This window comes from Echinops telfairi, unplaced genomic scaffold (assembly GCF_000313985.2).
Source record: "Echinops telfairi isolate 266 unplaced genomic scaffold, ASM31398v2 ScPeMD7_39;HRSCAF=148, whole genome shotgun sequence".
Lineage (NCBI taxonomy): Eukaryota > Metazoa > Chordata > Mammalia > Afrosoricida > Tenrecidae > Echinops > Echinops telfairi.
In genome coordinates, this window is record NW_022103937.1 from 1771710 (window position 1) to 1796980 (window position 25271).

A 25271-nucleotide genomic window follows, 5' to 3' on the forward strand; every position below is an offset into this window, starting at 1 on the left:
TATCTATGTTTGTTACTCGATAGGAACAGATAATGAGTCTTTATCTTAGCAGTCTCTTTTCAAAGTCAACATTTTGGAATGTATCTATGTTTGTTCCCTGATAGGAACAGTCTCATGAAGGCTTCGGATGTAGGTACAACTGTGGTTTTACATGTGTGTGCTCACCAGGTGCCGGACTTTCTATGGCATTATTTGAGATGTGCACACATTCCACTATCTTTTCATTTGAGCATCTAGATTTAATCAGTTTCTAAGTCCCTCAAATAAATCATGGATCAAAGCCACCACAGCTTCTTATTTTACAGAATTGTAAAAGAATAGCTCTATGAATAAGACACTATGAAATATATTTTTTTCTCTTCATTATGAAATCCAATCTTATTTATAGGAAATTTCTAGGGGAGTGAGTATGTTGCAAGGGTGTTTTTGTTTAAATAAATTGACCACATTTCTTGGCTTCAAATCTCTCTTTCCTGAATATAATCATTAACAATGACTCAGTGTGGTGCATATCACCAGATATTTTAGTTTCATTACTATTGCTTCTTTAAAGTACCAAGTAGTTTAGTTTGTCTCTCTCCAAAGTTCACAAATTATGAGTTTTTCTACACCCAATTTTTACTGTTTGAGTATATAATAAATAACAATACATGTATTAAAATATACTATTGAAAAAATAGCAATAACAACAACAAAATCTAAGGACCACAACACGAGTCACTAATTTTTTCCTCTGTCAGTTACTTCTCTGTTCTTTCTATTGTTGACTAATTAAGGTTAATTAACTGTTTTAATAGATTCATAAATAATCAGCACCCATTAGTTTCTCAAACCCCTGTTTTAAAAGTTGTAATAATCATTCACTTTGAAAAGAAGGGGAAGTGGAATATTCCTGCTTAGTGACAATAAAATAGGCTGTCAAATATACTGACTCTGGGTTTTGAACTGATGGAACTCAAGATGTGACAGTATAATGTTGGACAATTTCCATTTATAATTTAATTTTAAAAAGGTGTGAAGCAGTGTCTTGAGTACTGTCATTCTCAGTTATTCAAGGGAAATCATTTAGTGCCTTGTATTAGGTAGAATCTTATCAGGATACTACAAACCAACACATGACTTTATTGGACCTTAGAGTCTACCACACTTTTGTACAAAGGTTTCACTAAATCACCTTCCCACCACTTTCTACTTTATTCCAGATGCTGTTCATATGTAGGTCGGCGGGGAAATGGACCTCAGGCTATTTCTATTGGCAAGAACTGTGACAAATTTGGAATTGTTGTTCACGAATTGGGTCATGTAATAGGCTTTTGGCATGAACACACACGACCAGATCGAGATAACCATGTAACCATCATAAGAGAAAACATACAGCCAGGTGAGAAACTACAACACGTGTTGCATTTAAAAGCTGATGGAATATTTTTGAACTGCACTTTCATTACATTTAATATTCAATCTCTATGAATGGAAGAAACTGATTATTTAAAATAGTAGGATCAAAATTTTGTTTCTTTACCCACCATGGTTTTTTACTAAGGATTCAAGAGTTTATGAAAAATACAATGAAAAGATATTAGAATGATTATATGATCTTTTAGAATACCCCTCATATATGTATAATTTATTTTTCCTAGAGACTGGATGGTTTTGTGCCTTATAGGATTTCTTAAAACAGCTTTTAATTTCTTTTTTTAAATCATTTTATTGGGGGTTCATACAACTTATCACAATCCATACATACATCCATTATGTCAAGCACATTGTACATTTGTTGCCATCATCATTTTCAAAACATTTTCTTGAAACATTTACTTGAGGTCTTGGTATCAGCTTCTCACCCCTCCTCCTTTTCCCATCCTCCCTCCCTCATGAACCCTTGATAATTTACAAATTATTATTATTTTTTTAATGTCTTACACTGACCAATGTCTCCCTCCACCTACTTTTCTGTTGTCCATCCCCCTGGGAGGGATTTATAGGTAAATCAGTGTGATTGGTTCCCCCTATCCCCTTCCACCTTCCCCTTTACCCTCCTGGTATGGCTACTCTCAATATTGGTCCTGAAGGGTTTAGCTGTCCTGGATTCCCTGTGTTTTCAGCTCTGATCTGTACCTGTGTACATGCTGTGGTCTAGCCAGATTTGTAAGGTAGAATGTGAGTCCTCATAGTGGGGGTGGAGGTGGGGGAGGAAGCATTAAAGAACTAGAGGAAGCTGTATGTTTCCAGTACATCGGTGCTGTACTGCACCCTGCCTGGCTTGACCAGCTTTTTATTTCTATGAGTGTTGGTTACTGAACCATAAGTCAAGATTATTAGATGTCTCCTTTTTTATTTAAGCTTGTTTTTTGTACTCAGTTCTAGAATTTATAATGAGTAGATATTTAAAAGTACAGATTTACCATGAAATATACTATTTTGCCTTAGGAATCCATATTATTCTTAAAATAAATTCTGACCAAAATTCCAGGGAAATGAATTACCAGCAAGCCTAAATATTTATTTGAGATTTTCCCTTAAACTTGACTCCCCCTCCCTACCCCCAAAAACAAACTCACTTCCATTAAGTCTATGCCAACTCACAGTGAACTTACAATACAGAGTAAAACTGCCCCCATGAGCGTCTGACACTGTAACTCCTTATGGGAGGAGTAAAAGTACCTCCTTGCTCCTTTGGAGGAGTGTGGTTGGTTACAAATTGCTGACCTTGCAGTCAGCTGCCAGGGTTGCCTACCTACCAGGGTGTAACCACTACTCCACCACAGCTCCCTGACCACCCCTAAAGGCCGATTATTAAGGAATTTTTCAATAGTTGAAGTAGAATTTGTAACCATAATCTACTTTCACTGACAGTTGTATGTTAATGCCTTCAATTTGGAGCTTACAGCTATTTTTTTTCTTCACAATCCTAGAAATCATTACATTTTATTACCCCTCCAAATTCTATCATGTGGAGTATTTGTAGGCCAAAGGAAAACAAAACAAATAACAATGAAAAAAACTTGATGTTAAGTTGATTCTGCCTCACAGAAACCTGCACATGGTTTCCAAAGCTGTAAATGATCATAGAAGCCAAGCCATTCTCCTGTGGCTCAGCAATTCAGAGCCCTGATCTTCCAGTTAGTAGCCCATTGCTTCACCTAGGGCACCCCAAGGCTGCCATGTTCTTGTACGTAGTATGAATTTTAAGCATGAGTAAAGTAAATTATATTCTTATTTTCTAAAAGCTACCATTAAGTTAGAAAAATGAAATTCCATAGCATTTCCACATACTTTGTACCAATTATTTATTACTACTTTATTAGGTGATGCACTTACTGTCATAAAAATCTCTGATTCTAGTCCTCAAATACTCAAGTGGTACGTGTGTGTTTAAATCATTGAAAGTGAGTACAAAAAGTGACAAATTGTTTATGTTGACAATACTATAGAATACAAAATAGTTGTTGTGTTGGTCCAGGGATACTAGAGAAACAAATCCAGAGAGACTCATATGTATATAAGAAAGAGCTTTTTATAAAGAGTAATTGTACATTAAGAAAACATCCTGGCCCCGCCCAGATCAAGTCCGCAAGTCCAGTGTTAGCCCATATGTCTGATACCAATCTACAAAGTCCTCTTCAGACTCACGAAACACATGCAGTGACACCGGATGCAGGAAAATCACAGGCCAGGGGGTGGGAAGGCTTGTGGATCAGTGGCATTGTAAGCATCGGAGCACTGGCAGGAGTCTCCACGTGGCTCCTCCAGCTCAGGGCACTATAGCACAGCTCCGCGTGTCTTGTCAGCTACAATGTCTCACAGGGTGTGAGCTTGCGTCCTGCCTCCGGTGAGCTATTTATCTCCTTACCGCCTCCAAATGAGGTCATCAAGCTGTGACCTGATTGACAGGCTAAACTCCACCCCTTCACTCTTTTTTTTTTTAATCCCCACCATACCCGCCCTCCTTCTCTCTTCACTCCTAATACTCAAATTGACAACAGATTGTATAACTACCACAGTTGTCACTAAATATATGTTGGCCAGTCAATGAGGATATCACAAAGGAAATTCAATTTAATAGTGAACTTCAAGTGTTTTAAGGTAGACCGAAGAGTGATTAAAATTCTAGGCCTAGGGAATGTCATGATAAAAACTGAAATTAGAGAAGATTAAATTATGCTGACTTTCCCCCATGTTCTGTGCATGGTACATTACAAATAGAAGGCTAGTTGGTGAAGGCCTAGGAAGGTCATGTTATGAGCAGCAGTGTTAAATATAAATTTAGGTAATTTAGATTTTGTGTTTTTTCCAGGGAAATATTTGAAATATTATAATCAGCACATGGTTATATTAAAAATAATTATACAAGTTGTAGGAATTGTTAACTTAGAGTAGGAAAGTAAGGGTGGGAAGGATTAGCTTAAAGTCAGGATAACCTGTTAGAAACCTAAGTCATCTACGTCCTCAATCAGTGTAGTGTAAGCCAAAAGGGAGAAGACAGTCTTCCAGAACTATTTTAAGAGAAACATCATTATATGAGGGGAAATAGTCAATGTTTTATTTTTAGGCAAAAATAAAATGAATAGTGGTGTTATCAGATTTAAGAAATATAAATAAAAGATCATGTTTTTGAGAGGAAAAAAGACAAATGCCAGTTGAATTTAGCATCTCAAGAGTTTGAGAGCCTCTGGATGGTCAAGTAGAAACCTTTAACAGACAAAAGAGAGGTGAAGCTGGATTTCAGAATATGTCTAGAGGTCAAAATTTGATTTTGGGATTAAATGGAAGAGGGAGAAGTTTGAGCATAGGAAATGGGACACACAATGTTTAAGCAATATTTGGTAGAGAAGACTCCTTCCAGAGACTAACAAATTTTATTTTAAATGGAAAGAAATATCAATGGCATGTGATAGTGCAGAAACACAACTAAACTTTTATTTCGGTAATACTGAAGTAATCTTGGTGCTGGATAGCAAAGAAAGGAAGAAAAGAAAAAGGCGCACTTCTCAATATAGGAAATGCTGAGCCAGCCATCAAGATTCATTGCAAGGGAAATAAAGAGAAAATAGTCTTTCTGAAAGATACGCTTTCCAGTCAAGTAACTAGAAGAAATTTTCTGTTAGCTATAGTTATGTAATATACTATCTTGACCAAACATTTTTATTATGTGGACAAAAAGGAAAATAACTTTAAAAGAAAGTAAATATTGAGTAAACTTGTATTTTTAAAAAAATTATAGTCCACTGCACCATACATATTTATGTACCTAAAATATGGGGAAAATGTATAAGTAGTATATGCAAATAAGTGATACCAAACAATGCTGGTAAATTATAGCTAGAGGAAGCCCAAAATCAATTTGTAGTTTCTCCATGTGGGTTAAGTCTTTGGTGAATCCCTTCTGACCATAGTTCAGGGATATGAATAGCCTTGTTATGAGACAGAGATCATTGTAAAGTTGATTATGGCACAGGTAGTTTGATTAAAGAACGCTACTTTACTATTGGATCTACTTTTTGACCCATTTTAAAGTTAATTCAGTGCTTAATATGATCTGCATTTTTTTTTCTTTTTAAAAAAAAATATTATTTTATTGGGGGTTTGTACAGCTCTTATCACAATCCATACAGACATCTATTGTGTTGAGCACATTTGTACATATGTTTCCATTATCTTTTTCAAAACATTTTCTTTCTACTTGAGCCCTTGGTATCAGTTCATTCCCCCTCATCCCCTCCTCCCTCCTTCATGAACCCTTGTTAATTTATAATATATTTTTAAGTCTTACAACAACCGCTGTCTCCCTTCACCCATTTTCCTGTTGTGTGTTCCCCTGGGAGGTGTTATGTGTAGATCATTGTGATCGGTTCCCCCTCTCTCCCCCGCCCCCCTTCCTCTTACTCTCTTGATATTGTTGGTATTGGTCTTGAGGGGTTTATCTGTCCTGTGTTTTGAGTTCTTATCGGTACCAGTGTGCATGCTCTTGTCTTGCCAGATTTGTAAGGTAGAATTGGGTTCATGATAGTGTGAAGAAGAAGCATTAAAGAACTAGAGGAAGGTTGTATGTTTCTTCGGTTCTATACTGCACCCTAACTGGCTCGTCTTTTCCTTGTGACCCTTCTGTAAGGGGATGTCCAATTGTCTACAGATGGGCTTTCTGTCTCCACTCTGCGCTCCCCCCATTCACATTGAGTTCTGCATTTTTTAATGAGGTTTTGTTTTGTCATTGCTGTTTGTTGTTGTTGCTTCTGGTAGTTTTTAAGGATTTTGTGTATATAAAATCCATCATAGGTAAATCAATAGAAACAATAACTGGATTAATAATTACCTAGGGGAATGTTGGGGGGGAATGGATAGCTGACAGCAGTGAGCACCAGAAAAAAGAAAATGTTCTCATATTAACTGTGGTGGTGATTGCACAACTCTTCTTAATAATGATTGAACTATTGACTTGTATTAGATAGGATCATACAACCAGAAGATAATTTAAAAATTTACATCTTCAGAAACTCACAAAGGCACTTTATCCCATGCGACAAGGTCACCATGAGTCAGAATTGACCCTATAGCAGTGAGATTTTCTTTGTTATTGTTGTTGTTAAAAAAGACAGATTTTTCACCACTTGTCTGTCATTTTGTTGTATTATGGTAGTTTGCATGTTGCTGTGGTGATAGAAGCTATTAGGAAAATATGGTTTTGTGATAGAAGTGAAGCTAGAGATTACATGATAGAATTTTGGAAGACCAGCAGTTTCTTCACTGCAAATCCCTTTTTCAATAACACAGAGATGATACACATGGACTTTTCTAGATAGAAGCCACAGAAATCAAATTGACTACCTCTGTGGTAAGAGGTTCAAGATCAACAACTAAAATGAGGCCAGGGGCTGAAAGTCGAACAGATCATCAATTGTTCATATATGATTTCAGATGGAAGCTGAAGAAAATTAAAACAAGTCCACAAAATGTGACTTTGAGTTTATTCCCACGTGAATGTCAAGAACAGATTTGATGGATTGAACATGAGTGACAGAAGACCCAATGGGCTGTCCAGAATATCACTCATTAAGAAAACTTCAGGGCATTAAAAAGACAAGAAAGAAAGAAAAAGTCAGTGTGGATGTCAGAAGAGAATCTGAAACTTGCTCTTAATCATCAAGTAGCTAAAGCAAATGGAAATGATGGTGTCAAAGAGATGAATAGAAACTTTTAAAGGGCAGGTTGAAAAAACAGTAAAATATTATGGTTAAATGTGCAAAGACAAAGGAAGAGCACACTTTTCATATCTTAAAGTGAAAAGTTTCAAGAAAAAATTCAAACCTTGAGTTGAAATCTTGGAAGATTATATGGGCAAAATATTGAATGACGAAGAAAGCATCAAAAGAAGATAGAATTGTAGAATCACTTACCTTACAAACAAGTCAACTTTCCAGTTGGTAGCACATCCGTTCCAGGAGGTAGCCTACGAGCATAGACCAGTGGTGCTGAAGGAACAGGTTCAATTTGCACTGAAAGCATTAGCCAAAAGCTAGGCTCCAGGAATTGATGGGATACCAATAGATATGTTTTAACAAGCTGATGAAGCACTAAAAGCACTCACTCACCTATGCCAGAAAATTTGGAAGACAGCTTCTTGGCCAACTGATTGCAAGGGATCCATATTTGTACCCACTCCAAAGAAAGATGACTCAACAAAATGCTCAAATTATAGAAAATATGATTGGTATCACATACAAATAACATTTTGCTGAAGACACATCTGACAACAGATGCAGCAATACATTGACAGGAAGCTGCCAGAGGTTCAGGCCAGAGTCAGAAGAGGACGTGGAACAAGAGATATCAGTTCTGATGTCAGATCTATCTTGGCTCAAAGCAGAGAATCCCAGAAAGATGTTTACTACACAAAGCATTTGCCTACGTGGACCATAAAAAACTATGTATATCCTTGAGAATAATGGGAATTCCAGAAAACTTCATTGTGCTCATGAGGAGCTTGTACACATACCACACGGCCATTGTGCAAACAGAACAAGGGGATCTTCTGTGGTTTGAAATGAGGAAGGGTGGGTGACAGGTTTATATGCTTTCACCACACTTTTGCAATCTGTAAACAGCAAATAATCAGACAGATTGGATTATATGAAGGAGAATTTGAGATCAGGGATGGATGTGAGGCTTATATGCAAATGATGCCACTTAAATTGCTGAAAGTGAGATGAACTAGCTAGAAGCACTTGCTAATGAAGATCAAGGATTGAAGCCTTCAACATGTATTACAATGGAATGTAAAAAAGACCAAAATCATCATCATTGGACCTAGAAGTGAAAAAAATATTGAAATTGTCAAAAATTTTATCTTGCTTGAATCTACAATCAATATTCATGGAAGCAACAGTCAAGAGAAATGGGGAGCTAATAACAGTGAATATAAGAAAGAGGAAAATGTTCTAAAATTGAGCACTAATGTGTGCCTGATCAAATCCATGCTATTTTCACTTTCCTCATATAAATGTGAAAATTGGACATTTAATATGGAAAACTGAAGGACAATCAGTGTGTTTGAATTATGGTGTTGATGAATACTGACAGTACCATGGACTGCCAAAAGGACAAACAAATCTGTCTTGTAAGAAGTACGGCCAGAATGATCCTCATGCTTCCTCATCCTTCCAGAGATGGAAGATGTTCATAAGTTTATAATAGCAAGTCTTAAGATTCATCAAAATGATTGTTAACCTATGAATCAAATTAAATTTGACCTCAAATTCATTAAGGTGGAACCTCATATTTGTCAGAAAGAAAGTTGTTTCATTTTTGGAATGAAAATGAAGGTTTGCATCACTTTTATCTTTAGTGATGAAGTCAAATAGATAAAGCCTACAGATTCCAATGTGCATATGCTGAAGTTTTTAATTATTGTTTAGCTGATCCAAACTTTTAGCCATTCCATCCATGCACAGTGGAATTACACTCTATAGATTTTCAAATCGGTGACATTTAGAAATAGTTCATTTCAGTTCTTACTTCTGAGCCATCCATAAATGGGTTTGAAGCATTAACCTCTTGGTTGGTATTTCAACTCAACTATTTGAACCCCTTGGGGACACCTATATTTACTCATAGTACTTACTATACATTTTCCAGTTTCATAGAAAGACAGTAATGCCAATAATAAAATGTTTTTCTTGATCCTAGCAAATGTAGACAAAGAGAAAAGTGGGAAAGTCATTGTATAAAACTATAACTTTAAAAAGATCAGTATGTATTGCAGCAAAAAGGAAAAAAGCAGTGAGATGTCAAATAAGCTAATGTTATGAGGTAGCAAAAGAATAAACACAGGAAAACAATACAAAGCATGCATTGGATAGTTGATCTATTTTCGGAATTGAACTTACTAATTAATGGAATTCATTATTGCTCTTTCAATTTGTTATTAAAATGTTGTAAACCATAATGATAGAGCCACGCTTTCTTCACGGCTTCATTTTAATATATAAATACAACCGGCAGAAGCATCAGCATTTAGTAAAGCATAGATTAGCCCTAGGCAATCCTTTTTGTTTCTCTTTTCTCTGTGTTAAAAGGTTTCTTTCTAAGTTGTGATTGATTCCTGATTCTTAGGTCAAGAGTACAATTTTCTGAAGATGGAGCCTGGAGAAGTGAACTCACTGGGCGAAAGATATGACTTTGACAGTATCATGCACTATGCCAGGAACACTTTCTCAAGGTTGGAGTCTCAGGTTATATGTTTTGACTTTTAATTCCTTTTCTCCATATGGCTCTTCACAAAGCTATGCTTGACATTTGAACTTTACTTTTAAATACTGCTGTCTCATGGCAGAAGTAAAGTGGATGAATATTTCATTAGTATTTATAGTGAACATCAGAGATTTAAAAATATTTTTAAAGTATTTGCTCATTTTTTGTCAAATATATATCAAGATAATTACAATGGTCTAAGATATTTGAATTATTTTATACTTTTGTATCACAACAAAATCTATTAAAGCTATTGACTAATCAATCAGAATGTTAAATTTGCAAAGCATTGCTTAATAGAATGTAGACATTCTTAAGTCACATAGGGAACTTGATTGTTGAATTGGAATGTCACGTTTTCTATGGAACATGACTTGTATCCTATATATTTTCTTTTGCTCAAGTACTAGTGAGGCATAAAAATCAGTATTACTAAATTCATTTGCCAAAGAACATGTTAGAAAAATATTTTACCTATTATAATATATTTTACCAGTTAACCTTAAAATTGTTTCATCACTGATGAATGCTAATTTTTGAGGGTGTAATCAATGTAAGTCTTGATTTACTTCATTCTTATGCTATCATCATTCAAATAGTTGCCTGGTAAAGAATTTGGGACTTTGAAAACATCAAGCTCATCATTTTCTCCCATTTTCTGTGAATTTTGCACTCATATGCCCCCTCTCACTCATTCATGTTGCCTAGTGTATGTCCATTTCAGAGCTCATTAACTCATTAACAACTATTTGTAAAAACAGTCAGAAAGTTGAGAAAAAAATAATATTAATTTCATTGTTTAAAAACGTGTAAGTCATACAGAAGAATTTCAATGAGTTGCTCACTTTAGTGCATTTAAAAAATTTAATTTTAAGAGCAAATTTTATTATTAAAAATTTTAGCATGAACTATAATTTAAAAATTCTTCATAAAGTATATAAAGTATAGGAGGGGCTTCAAAAAGCTTGGGGAAATATTCCATTATTTTTTCATTCCATTTCACACAAACTTTTTTTAAATTTAAATTATTTTATTGGGGGCTCATACAGCTCTTATCACACTCCATATATCCATCCATTGTGTCAAGCACATTAGTACAGATGTTGCCATCATCATTCTCAAAACATTTTCCTTTTACATGAGCCCTTGATATTAGCTTCTCATTTTTTCTTTTTTTTTTCCCCTTGGCTGTGATCTTATTTTTTTTATTATTATTTAAATCATTTTATTGGTGGCTTGTATAACTCTTATCACAATCCATATATACATCTTATGTCAAGCACATTTGTACATTTGTTGCCCTCATCATTCTCAAAACATTTGCTTTCCACTTGAGCCCTTGGTATTAGCTCCTCATTTTTCCTCCTCCCCACCCGGCTGCCCCCTCCCTCATGAACCCTTGGTGATTTATAAATTATTATTATTTTATCATATCTTACACTGCCTGATGTTTCCTTTCACTCACTTTTCTGTTGTCCATTCCGCAGGGAGGAGGTTATATATAGATCCTTGTAATCGGTTCCCCCTTTCTACGCCACCTTCCCTCCACCCTTCCGGTATCACCACTCTCACCACTGGTCCTGAGAGGTTCATCTGTTCTGGATTCCCTGTGTTTCCAGTTCATATCTGCACCAGTGTACATCCTTTGGTCTAGCCAGGTTTGTGAGGTAGAATTGGGATCATGATAGTGGGGAGTGGACAGGAGGAAGTATCTAAGAACTAGAGGAAAGTTGTCTGTTTCATCAATGCTACACTGCACCCTGACTGACTCGTCTCCTCCCTGCTACCCTTCTGTAAAGAGATGTCTGGTTGCCTACAGATGGGCCTTGGGTCCCCACCCCGCACTCCCCCTCATTCACGATGATATTATTTTTTGTTCTTTAGTGCTTGATACATGATCCCTTCAACACCTCATGATCACACAGGCTGATGTGCTTCTTACATGTGGGCTTTGTTGCTCCTGAACTAGATGGCTGCTTGTTTGCCTCCAAGCCTTTAAGACCCCAGGTGCTATATCTTTTGATAGCCAGGCACCATCAGCTTTCTTCACCATATTTGCTTATGCACACATTTGTTTCAGCGATTGTGTCTGGAAGGTGAGTATAATGGAATGTCAGTTTAACAGAACAAAGTGTTCTTGTATTGAGGGAGCACTTGAGTGTAGACCCAACGTCCATCTGATACCTTAATAGTAAACCCATAAGTATATGCTCATAGATCTATATGGCCTTTGCCTCCTAGTTCTTTCCTTTATTTCCTTTTACTTTCCTCTTGTCCCATTATCATGCTCAGCCTTCATTTGGGTTTCAGTAATGCCTCTCGGTTATATTGCCGTTGATCACTCCATACCAGGACTCCCACTCCCTCCTTGCCACTGGTTTTGAATCACTCATTCCCATACCCCTGGGTTTATTAACACCACTTCCTTTCCCCCACCTCCCCTTCTCCCATGTCCCCCCAGAACCATCAGTCCTGTTGTTTTGGTCTCCACATTATTTATCCAACCTATCTTATCTAGATAGACCTGCAGAGATAATAATTGTAAGGTAGTCGAGAGGCGTTAGAACCCAAATTAGTGGAATTTAAGCAAATAGGTTTTATTGGGGGAGAAAAACCCAGCCTGGGCGAAGTCCCACAGTCCACAGTGTCTGGGTGGAGGGAGTTGCACTCCAGACTACAGGAGTGGTGTTTATATAGCCGGGGAACATGTGACTGGGCTTCCTTGAGTCCCTATAAGGTAGTCAGGAATTGGGAGATACAGGTATGTCCAGGTTTCTGGAATGTAAGGTGTCTCTTCCTGCTTCCGGGTGTATTCCTGCTGGGTGCAGAGCGGCGGGTCGAGAACAAAGCGGGCACTGAACCAAAGGGACCGTGAACAAAAGGGGCCATGAGCAAAATGGGCCATGAGTAAAAGAAAGAAAAAAAACTTGCAAAGCTGCTTTACATTAGCCAGCTCTGGTCAGCAACACAGGTGTGTGGGGGAGATTCAAGGTCACTTACTGCTAGAAGCTGGCCTGGTATTGATCCAGCCATACAATAATATGCACATAAAAACAAGACAGTGCCAAGAAAAGTGACACAGAAAAACAAAACGACAACAACAAAAAAGCTAATGACATACAAAATCAATTTAAAAAAAAGGAAAAAAAGCCTGTACTGTAAATAGTTCAGGGTTTGTTTGTTGACCTTTAGGAGTGTTTTCTGGTTGGGTCTGATGGGATGCCATGTCCTGGCCCCAAAGTCTATTTTTGGTACTCCCTCAGGACTTCCTTGTTCTGCTCTCTTTGCTGTTCTATTACACGCCCTTAGTGTTTTGCCTTGGTGGGGTGGGATCAGATCCGTCAAAAATCCCACACTATGTCTCCAATGTCGTCCCCTGTAGGGCTATGGGTTAGTGTGGGATGTCACATCTAGGAGTGGGGCTGGCCATATGCTCCTCTCTGTTCTACTCTGGGAGGGCCTATTGTCCTCAGAGCTGGGTGCGTCAGGGTGTGTTCCACACCCTTACTCCCGTTCATTTGCTTCCGATTCTGGGTATGGTAGGTTGGTTCCTTTCCCCCACCGAAGCATCTATTGTCATTCTCTTCCCACAAACTTTCTCAAGCCCCCCACCATCCTTGTACTTCCTTGGTTAAGTAATTAGCTCTTTAAATCCATATGTTCTCTGAAATTAGAAATTAAGTTTTCACAGAAAAGTACCCAGAGCTTTGGCTTGAAATTAAATAGAAAGATGTATAAAAATAATGTATTTATAGGTCAATGCTTGGGATTCAGTTTTCCTTAGCAGTACATGACAAAGGATTTGACTCCCATTTCTGCCAAACCAAACCAAACTCACTGCTACTGAGTCCTTTTCTACTCATAGGACTCTCTGTTGGGTCTTTGTGGCATCAGACAGCTTTATTTTTGTTTTCAGTAGAGTGCCTGGTGGATTTGAACCTCTGACTTTACAGTTAATAGCCCAATGCCTACTAACCTACAGTGCCACCAGGGCTCCCTATTTCAGCCAATGTGCTGTTGAATTTTTTATTCAGAACTAACCCAAGTTTTCATTTTCTGGAGCAGAAGAAAGACAGGGTAGAAGTTAGAAAGTAATAATTTATCTTTTCTATTTTTAATAAATGTACAGTCTATAGAAATATTTGAAATATATGTAGAATTCCATTAATCAGCATTTCCTTAATTTTGACTTGCTTGCTGAATATTGGTTTATGCAGTACAGTAGAAGAATACATTTGATCAATTCTACCGTATAGCTAACTTTCCTCTTTTCTAGCTGAAGCTGCATCTTATTAAGTATGTCATTTTTGATGCTCAATTCCCATACATCATTAATCCACACCTCTCTACTCTAATCTCAGGCTGTATACACAGGAAGCTGTGTGGATACCCAGGTTAGATTTCAATATCCTTACCCTTTTCTTTACCTAGAAGCTTGGGAAGCCAGTCAAATATTGCTCATAGATTACGTTGCTACTCCTGCATGCTAAACTCTTTGTTTCCCTGTCAACCACTGCAAATCTCCCTGCCTGTACACCCCCTTCCCTCACAGCCATCATTGTGCTGCATGGCAATCAGCATTGACCTGCTATTCTTACGTTTCAAAATTATCCTAGACATTATTCCTAAATTTACATATCTGCTGTGCAAATGACCTTCTCTAACAGAAGGAGAGTAGCCTCAGTGACCTGATTCACATCATGGAATTGTTTTTGAGCCTTTAACTATTTTCATGCTGGGCTGACTAGAGTAACAGTTCCCAATCCAATTTTCAAGACTATGAGCTTAACAGAAGCAGACTGCCAACTTTTTCACCTATGGAGTAGGTGAACACCTGACCTTTCTGTTAGCAGCTGAATGGTTAACAACTGTGCTGTGCCACGAGGACTTTAAATAGAATGTTATTATCTTGTATACAGATTTAAAGGACTGAGAATCAGAAGATGAAATATTTGCCATAGCTCTCAGCTCCACCTCCTCAAAGTATTTAAAGTGTTATAGTTTCTTCTTTTCTGAAACCAGAAAGTCTATAAAGTTCCAGTTGTTTTCATAACAGTATCCTGTTAGCAGTTTTAGGAACTCATCTATTAGAACAATAAAGCTAGATGTATAAACCTTTGTTTCTTTTTGCATGGATTTGTGTCATGTGAATGCTTGCAAACTGGGGGGGTAGCATCCTTTCCATTAACAAAAGAGTTATAAAATTTGATAACATTTCTTAAAATGCATAGCTAATTTGTTCTTTTAATGTAGCTGGAACAATTAACAACAATACCAATATAATCTCACTGGTATTGACTCACTGAAGAGGCCCCAGAAGAGCTTCATTGATTAATGTTTGAAATAAGGGAGAGAGAAAATAACTAGCTTCCTGACCACAAAGAAAGAACAAAAGATTGGGCGACAGTCCTCCTTAGTTGGCTTGAATGACCCAAACCTTTGGAATTTCTTTTGAAAGGTGGGAGAAAAGTGAAACATTTTCCAGAATCATAAGTCGGTTTTTAGAGATCGAAGTAGAAAATTGTGACTACTTCATTATTCCTGAAGTACTTCAGACACTGTAGCACTTCATCAATTTGGACTGCCTGGTAAATATTGATAGAGCAGCATAATAAAAGAACGACTTTTCTCAATTCTACTGTATAGCTAAGCTTCCTCTTTCAATTTCACTGCCTCAGCTGAAGCTGCATCCTATTATGTATGTGCAAGCTCACTGTTAATGGTCAATTTCCATGTGTCATTCCGGCTCACCTAGCTGCTCTGCTCTCAGGGTGCCTATACACGCAGCTCGGTGGGTGCTGAGATCTGGTTTAAAGAATCCCAGTCTCCCTCTCTGAGTTGTCCAGGTGCTATTGCCAGAAGCTCTGCAGACCAATCATCAATGATTCAGATTATGTTCCGGTTCCGGTTATCACCTTCCAAGAGATTACCAAGTGTCCTTTGTGTAAAACCTACATTCTCTGAGCCATGTGCAAATATTTTAGGGGTTCTCCAGTCATGGGGTGTTGTATTTCTTGTTCTTTCTCTCGGACAATTTACAACTCCCAACAACCTGTTCTTCACCTTTCTTGTTTGTCTAAAATGTCAACTTCCAAGCAAATGCTTCTTTGGTCATCCTATTTAAGGATTAGACCAACACTGAAAATCAAGATCCATTTTTTCCTCCTTTGTATTCCCCACAGAACCTCAATTCCTGTCACGCCTTAAGTTTAATGACTTTCTACCAATGTGAGCATTTTACGGGGAGGGATTTCTGTTTGTTTTATTTATTGCTATAAATACAGACCTAGAACAGTGCTTAATAAATATTTCCAAAAGGAAGGGATGAAGTTGAAAATATTGTTTTTTAAAATGCACTTTAAATATAATTTATTCTCACACTTTGTGAAGACATGTTAACATTTACCTTATTAAAAAGATTTTTAAATATTTCTTTTTATTATTTTGAGTGTTTTGAAAATCTGTAGACTCTCATTCCACCTTTAATACCAATATGAAGTCCATTTAGTTTTCAGTCCAGTGCTTCCTTTAGTAATAAAAATGCTAAATATGTACTAAAAAAAGAAACCATATTCTTAGTGTATGGAATTTGGGATTTTAAGCCTCATACACTATTAATAAAAAAATAGTAAATTAGTCACCTGTATTATTCCTTACTCAAACGCATTGCCATTAAGTCAGTTCTAACATATTTCAGTCCTGTAGAACAGAGTAGAACTGTACATTTTTTAAAAATTAATTTTATTGGGAGCTTGTACAACTCTTTTCACAATCCATACATTCACTCATTGTGTCAAGCACATTTGTACATTTGTTGCCATTATCATTCTCAAAACATTTTCTTTCTACTTGAGCCTTTGTTTTCAGCTCATCCCTCCTTTCCCCCTCCCTCACTCATGATCCCTTGATAATTTATGTTATTGATTTTTTCATGTTTACACTGACCGCTGTCTCCCTTCAACCACTTTTCTGTTGTCCACTCCCCTGGGAGGGGGTTATATGTACATCATTGTGATCAGTTCCCCTATTCTCCCCCCATTTTCCCCTTCCCGTCCTGGTATTGTTACTGTCATTATTGGTCCTGAGGAGGTTTATCTGTCCTGGATTCCCTGTGTTTCGAGCTCTTATCTGCAACAGTGTACATGCTCTGATCTAGCTGGATTTGTAAGGTAACATTGGGGTCATGATAGTGGGGGTAAGAAGCTTTAAAGAACTAGAGGAAAGTTGTGTGTTTCATCACTGCTATACTGCACCCTGACTGGCTCATCTCTTCCTGTGACCCTTCTGTAAGGTTTTGTCCAATTTTCTACAGATGGGCTTTGTGTCCACCCCCACCCCCACCCCCCATTCACATCCATATGCTTTTTTGTTTTGAGTCTTTGATGCTTAATACCTGATCCCATCAGCACCTCATGATCACAGAGGCTGGTGTGCTTCTTCCATGTGGGCATTGTTGCTTCTCAGCTAGATGGCCGCTTGTTTATCTTCAAGCCTTTAAGACCCCTGGTGCTATATCTTTTGATAGCTGGGCACCATCAGCTTTCTTCACCACATTTGCTTTGCACCCATTTTGTCTTTTGTGTCAGTGACGGTGAGCATCACAGGATGCCAGATTATTTGAATAAAGTATTCTTGCATTGAGGGAGTACTTGAGTGGAGGCCCAATGTCTGTCTGCTGCCCTAATACTTCACAAATAAACATATGTACATAGATCTGTCTCCGTAATGTTATATATAAATGTATTTACATATGTCCATGCCTATATTTAGACCTCTATAAATGTCCTTTGCCTCCCAGTTCTTTCCTCTATTTCCTTTTACTTTCCTCTTTCCCACTATTATACTCGGCCTTCATTTGGGTTTCAGTAATTCCTCTTGCCTACACTGCCCTTGATTAAGCCCTCATAATCTGTACATGTTAATAGTCTTTATCCCTCAGAATGGTTTTGTGAGTTTGAACTACCAACCCAGAAGTTAGCAGTCCAACTCATAAGGCACTATACCAACCAAGCTCCCATGACAATTCTTTATCTTTAGCACACAGTTTTGTTTTTTTTATATGTATGTGTGGATGTGCCTTAATAAAATGTCTTTTCTCTAAATTGTTCAGTCTAAATATTTTGGGAGAAAAGAGAGCCTTTCTGGTCCCATAAAGAATTATTGTCTCAGAAACCCACAGGGACAATTCTGCCCACTCTTTTTAGGGTTGTTTTGACTCAGAATTAACTCAATAGCAGTGAGTTTGGTTTTTGTTTTGATCTAAAATTTGGTATTCTGTTTTTCTTTGTTCTTTAAAAACAAAACAAAACACAAAGCTGCAATGCAGAGACTGCTAAGATTACCTAGGTTAAAGTAACAACAGAAAATATTAATTTATGAATGTTGCCTTTATCTGTTACAAATTGTGTAACCTCAAGAGCATTTAGACTGTTCTTAAAACTATGTGTAGACTGTTCTTAAAAAAAAATAATCTAAGTGAGAGTGAATTGTTCTACATCTTAATTAAAACTTTATTTGTCTGCCAAACAAAAGTCATGGTATAACTGTAGGTGTCTATATACTAGCCAATGATATTTTTTAAAGATTCAACTTTAAGAGAAGTGAATGCCATAATTGACTTTATGTTAGACACACATTTAACACAGAGACTTATTTGTCTACATTGGTGATCATATTTGGTAATCCTGCACACTACTTTCAGCACTCATATATTTCTCCCTTCACTTTAATAAATATTCTCATATTTATAAGGAATAGATGAGCCTTAATTTAGTAACTTAAGTGTGTCTTATTTGAGTTTTTGCTTTTTTTCCCCCAGGGGGATGTTTCTGGATACAATTCTCCCCTCCCGTGATGACAATGGCATACGCCCGGCAATTGGTCAGCGAACCCGCTTGAGCAAAGGAGATATTGCACAGGCAAGAAAGCTGTATAGATGCCCAGGTACCGCATCATACAAACACACCAGCATGGTTATGCTTGATTGTTACTGTCCAGTGTGCTCAGCTTCTGATTTGTCTCTTTCTGTGCCAGCAAGTGGAGCAGACAGTTCAAAGTCAGTGATCATGACATGAGGTAGCAGAGGACTCTGGAACATCCATTGCTATAACTGCAGTGAAACCTATGAGAGCCAGAACACAACAGAAATACTTTGGTGGCTTTTTTCCACCTTCTGGAAAAATTGTCATCTTTGACAGGTTGTTGCAGTCTTACCACTTCACTATCACTCTCCTAATAGAGAAGATTAAAATTTTTCTTCTCTGATCTTAGAGAATTTCTTCATTTATAAGTTGTTCCAGCTCTCCCATAATTTACTGTGCAATCAATGACAGGATAGTGTTTTTTCATCTTTCTTTTTGTTTAATAAGGAAAAGAGGTTTTGCTCTTTTTAGAAAGTTTGTTTGATCGTGAGTAATAATTTCATATTTCCATGCTGAGTTCCCTTGTCATTATAAAAAGGGTATACCTTATTTAAACCTTAAAATTGTATCCCAAATGATCTTTCCTTCAAGTTCCATCTTTCATTGTTTATAAATAGAAAATTTCAATAGTAGACATTTGTAATTTTGTGGCAGAGAATAGATTATTTCACCATGTTGCTAATAAGCACTGTTTGTTTTGATCTTGAATAGAGTATACGGGATGGGGGGAAAAGATTTACATAGGTCTTAATAAAAATATTTTAAGAGAACACTCGTACTTATTTGTTAGATGCCAGTGAGTTGGTCCCAATTCATAGTGGTCCTATTACAATGGACAGTAACATTATCCCATCCTGCCAAATTAGCACTGCTGAGAAATTTACATACACAGGCATAATCATTGTTGTGGTTAGGTACCATCCAGTTGGCTCCCACTTATGTACATAAAACACTGCCTTGTCCTTTGCCATCTTCACCATTATTTCTATATTTGAGCCCATTATTGCAGCCACTGGGTCAATCTATCTCATTAAGATTCTTAAACATGCTACATAAAAGAAAAATATTTAAATTTTTAAATAAACTCTGTCCCAAAGGATTTGTCTAAGGAAACATATTTTCATCCAAATACTTAGCTTTAGAATTCACTCTGTGCAATATTGTTGTGGACACTAAGGTTGCATGTGCTAAAATAACAATATAAGTTTTCATTTATTTTTCTAATAATTTTTATAGGACATTGATGGGTTTATTAATCATTAAAGTTTTTACAGATGCTTATGAAACTTACACACATTCTGATAGTGCCCTATGTGGGCTTTCCAAGGCTACAATTCTCTAGGGGAGCACATTGTCTCAACTTTAGGGAAGCAGACTGTCAGATTTTTCTCCTGCAGCTCAGCCGGTGGGTACCTCTTTTATTAACCGTGAAAGTATGAAATTTTACTTAGGGCTCTCGTTGATATATAATATAAAACCTTTTTGGTTGACCAAGTTAAGAATCAAGTGCAAGTAAGGAAAAACAAGTTAGTTAAAAATTTTACAAGCAATAGATAGGAAGTCGATGGACCAATTTATAGATTAAATCAGATGGCTTCAGTTGAAATTTCTTTGTAAAGAAAGAGTTTTCTCTCTCTGAAGATTGCATTTGCTAAGGGAAAATAGTATAAATGATATTTTCCTCTCTTGAATACTTGAGGGTTTTTTTTCTTTCTGGTATACAGGTCCCAGGTTGCATTTAACATATTTTGATCCCAATAATTCAATACTATGATGAAATGTTCATATATTTTATTTTGTTTAAAAATATGATTGCTTTTTTTCATGCATCTAAATCAAATGAAAGGGTCTACCTAATAATTTTTTTGTTTCAAGCATATTTATTTCAGTTGACTTAATATTTATATCAATGACTTTTAAAATCCATTACATGTATGCATGCAAATGAAAGGCATATAAAGTATTACTTTATTTCTTAAGCTCAGACTTCTACAATAAAGGTTAATTTTTAAGTAAATAACACTAGCACATTATCCCTGGTTAAGTTTCAGCAGCACTGGAATTATGCCTTTTCATTTTTAAAGGGGAGTATTTTTTAAAAGATTATGTGATTATTATCAGTGAAATAAATGGGCAATTTTCATCTAAAACGATTTTGATTATCTCTATAAATGCATACACTTTCATATTACGCATTAGAAAGCACACGGGTTGCAGCTGGGCACGGAATTGTAGAAAGTCAGTTTTATTACTTCTACTAAGAAGTTACTTTAGAATTCACTCTGGGAAATATTGTGGTGAACACTAAGGAGCTAAGAAGTTACTTCTTAGTTGAAGTAATAAATTTTGTATCACTATAATTTAATTTCAGTCTATGGCTTTTAGGTGGTATTTAAATTATAAAATACTTAAATTGATTATGGTGATGATTGTACAACTCTTTTTAATATATTTAAACCATTGAACTATATGATATGTGAATTATGTCAAACTGTCAAAATTGTTTTTAGTAAATTAAATTCAATTAAGTGTGTGTATGTGTGTGTGTGTGTGTGTGTGTGTGTGTGTGTGTGTAGAGGAGCCCTAGTGGTGCAGTGGTTATGTATTTCCATGAGAGCCACATGGCTGGCAGTTCAAAAACACCAGCAGCTCTGCAGGGGAAAGACGTTTTTCTACTCCCATGAACTGGTAGTTTCAGAAACCCATAGGGAGTGCTAGGAGTCAGTGTTGACTAGATCGCAGTGAGTCTGATTGAATGTATCTCTATATAGTCAACCCCTTACTTGAAATTTAGAAATAATTAATGCATATATTGTATTGTTTAACATGGTAGTAAAATGACAATTTATAATGCCACTATTATCTATACCAAAGATATAAAGAGTGGAAGTGATAGGTAATAGTGTGTGTTAGTCTGGGTCAACTAGAGAAACAAATCCACAGAAACTCATGTATGTATAAGAGAGAGTTTTATATAAAGGGTAAGTGTACATTCAGAAAGCATCCCAACCCAGTCCAGTCCAAGCACATAAGTCTGACTTAGCCCCTATGTCTGACACCGATCTACAGTCTTCCTCAAACTCACAAAACATACACAATGATGCTGAATGCAGGAGGATCACACGCTATTGAGTAGAAAGTCTTTGAATCCAGTGGCAGTGTAAGCATCTCAGTGCTGGCAGGGGTCTCCATGCAGCTTCTCCAGCACTCAGGGATGCATCAAGGTAGGTCCATGTGGCTTCTCCTCATGGATGTCTCGCAGGCAGTGAGCCTTGCCAGCTAAGGCAGCTGCACACTGGTCCATCCATCAGAGAACAAGAGACCCAAGAATAAGAAAGGCGAGGCTCACAGAACCATTTATCTCTCCACCCTTCAATTAATCCCACATGTGTATCGGCCAGGTTGGCACAATAAACCTTAACTATGTCAAGTGATATGTTATTATATAAGGAGCCCTGGTAGTGTAGTGGTTTTCTGGCTGCAATCTACAAGGTCAGCTATTTGAAATCACCAGCCACTTCACAGGAAAGAGTTGGGACTTTCTACTCCTTTAAACAGTTACAATCTAGTAAACTCATAGGGGCAGTTAGTTACACCTTGTCCTATAAGGGCCACTATGAATCAGCCTTGGCTTGATGGTTGTGAGTTTAGTTTTGGTTTGGGAAGGGACAAATATATGTATGGTTGTGAGTTTAGTTTTGGCTTGGGAAGGGACATATATATATAGTGGAATGTACATTTTGAGCATATAGATTAATACATGTATATTTAATCACAGACAAAAAGAGTGAGAGCTTAACAAGTATCGTTTAACGTAGTATTTTAAAATAATTTCCTTTTTTACCTCAAATAAGGCATTGACTACCTAATTATTCTCTTAAGCATTGAGGCAACCATTGAGATATACCATTACCACCACTTCTCTGTCAGTTTGTTGTCCTGTGGTGGCTTGTGTGTTACTACTCTGATGCTGGAAGCTATGTCACTGGTATTTCAAATGCCAGCAGGGGCACCCAAAGTGAACAAATTTCAGAGGAACTTCCACAGTAAGAAAAGATGGTGAAGAAGGAATCGACTGCCCATTCTGGAGGAAATAGCCATCGAAACCCTGATGCCTACCATGGAAACCTTGTCAGATGTGAGGGTCTAATGAATGGAAGCAAAATACTGTGGGAAAGAATGCTGGAGGATGGGCTCCTCAGGTCGGAGGACACTCTAGATTTGAATGAGGAGGAGCTGCCTTCTCAAAGTAGACTTGACCATGGTGACATGAATGGAATAAAGTCTATGGAAGTGGAGCCTTTGGGATCTTCATTTGCTGATGGTGCACAATTCAAGGTCAGAAGGAACAGTTGCAAAAACCTACTAATAATTGGTATTTGAAATGTACCAATTATGAATCTGGGAAATGGATATCCCAAGCATTACTGAACTCAAATGGACTGTCAATGGTCATTCTGAAATATGATCATTTCTTAATGGTCATTAAGAAATATGGTTTATTATGCTGAAAATGATACAGTCAAGGGGAATGGTACTGCATTCATTGTCTAAAAGGACATTTCAAGATCTATCTTGAAGTACAATGCTTTTGTAATAGGATTTTTCCATCTGCCTTCAAGTAAATCCAATTAATGCAACTATTGCTCAAATTTATGCACCACCAATAAAAGCTAGTGAGGAAGAAGCTGAAGAATTCTACCAAATCATCACTGGGAAATTGATCAAGCAGGCAATCAAGATACATTGATAACCATTGGCGATTGGAATGTAAAAGTTGGAAACAAAGAGGAAGGAACGATAGTTGGAAAATAAGGACTTGATCATATAAACATGCTGGAGATCATATGATTGAATTTTGCAAGACCAATGATATATTCATAGCAAATACCTTTTCAATAACTCAACCAGCACCTAACTAAAACTTGGACGTCTCCAGATGTAATAACCAGAAGTCAGATTGACTGCATCTATGGAAAGAAACAATGGAGAAGTTCAATATCAGCAGCTGATACCAGGTCAGGACCTGACTGTACAACAGACCATCGGTTGTTCATATGTAAATTCAGGCTGAAGCTGAAGAAAACTAAAAACACTACCAGAGAGCCAAAATATGACCTTGAGCATATCACATTTGAAATTTGAGAACATCTCAATAACAAATTTGCTACATTGAACACCAATGAGGGAAGGCCTGATAAACTGTGGGAAGACATCATGAACGTCATTCATGAAGAAACCCAAAGGTCATTAAAAAGACAAGAAAAGATCAAATTGAATGTCAGAAAAGCCTCCGAAACTTGCTCTTATTAGTAGAGTAGCTATGGCAAATGGAAAACATGATGAAGTTAAATAGCTGAACAGAAACTTTCAAAGAGCAGCTCTAGAAGACCAAGTCAAATATTATGCAATAACTGAGAATTAGAAAACAAAGAATACGTTAAGAATATTTCAAACTGAAAGAACTGAACAAATAATTCAAGTCTCGAAGTGCAATATTGAAAGATTCTATGGGCAACATATTAAATGATTCAAGAACCATCAAAAGAAGATGGAAAAATACACACAGTCACTGTACAAGAAATAACTTGTCCACATTCTAATATTTCAGGAAGCAGCATATGAGCAAGAACCAAAGGCGCTTAAAGAACAAGTTCTCGCTTTAACCAGAAACTGGACTCCAGAAATTGATGAAATACCCATGGAAATCTTTTAGCAAGCAGATGAAGCCCTGGAAGCACTTTCTCATTTATGCCAGGAAATTTGGGCTTTGCCAACTGACTGTAGAAGATCCATATTGCTACCCATTGCAATGAAAGGCCTTTTCAAGTATATGAAATCAAGGATATTACTTTGAGCACTGGAGTGCATCTGACCCAAGAAGTAATATTTTCAGTTGCCGCATATGCAAGTGAAAGCTGGGCATTGAATAAGTAAGACAGAAGAAGAACCCATGTGTTTGGATTGCGGTGTTGGTGAAGAATACTGAAAGTACTCTGGATGGCCCAATGAACAAATAAAGCTGTCTGGGGGAAGACAGCCAGAACACTCCTTAGAGACAAAGATAAAAAGACTTTGCCTTATGTACTTTGGATGGATTGTCATGGGCGACCATTATCTGGAGAAGGACATCATGCTTGACAAAGTACAGGGACAGCAAAAAAGACAAAGACCTTTAATGAGATGGATTAACACTGTGTTGGGCTATTAACAGCAATGATGGGCTAAAACATAGAAACAATTGTGAGGATGGTGCATAAGCAGGCAGTGTTTCCTTCTGTGGTGCACACTGTGGCTCTGGGCTGTGGGGAAAGGTGTTTGTTTCCTATTAGCATCTATGGGTCTGGCATTCCTTGAGATTCTGTGCAGTCTTTCCATGGACTTAGATCCTTCTCAGCTAATTGTTTAAGGGATAACATTGGTCATGGGTGAAATTGTTTATTTTATAAGCTAATTTGTTTGGCTGAAAAGTGACCTGCAGAAATAGCGTCCATTCCAATTCCAAGATTTTTTCAAGGTGATAATCTCAGGGTTGAACTTAACTGTCTAGAAGGATTAGCATCTTTAGGGAATTTGAGTTTTGTACTACACTCCTCCCCCCCC

At 37.1% G+C, this 25271-nt stretch overlaps 1 protein-coding gene across 3 annotated transcripts in view; it reads left to right on the forward strand.

Annotated features, from left to right (window-relative positions):
- TLL1 (tolloid like 1) overlaps nucleotides 1–25271 on the forward strand; it is a 296082-nt gene that overhangs the window by 181957 nt on the left and 88854 nt on the right. For 2 of the 3 annotated variants that reach the window (XM_045290498.1, XM_045290499.1), the window contains 4 exons: nucleotides 1203–1381; nucleotides 9610–9715; nucleotides 14109–14141; nucleotides 18566–18690. In XM_045290498.1, the coding sequence (XP_045146433.1) occupies nucleotides 1203–1381; nucleotides 9610–9715; nucleotides 14109–14141; nucleotides 18566–18690 (443 nt within the window). The remainder of the gene's footprint in view (nucleotides 1–1202; nucleotides 1382–9609; nucleotides 9716–14108; nucleotides 14142–18565; nucleotides 18691–25271) is intronic. The other variant, XM_004717383.2, reaches the window with a different exon arrangement.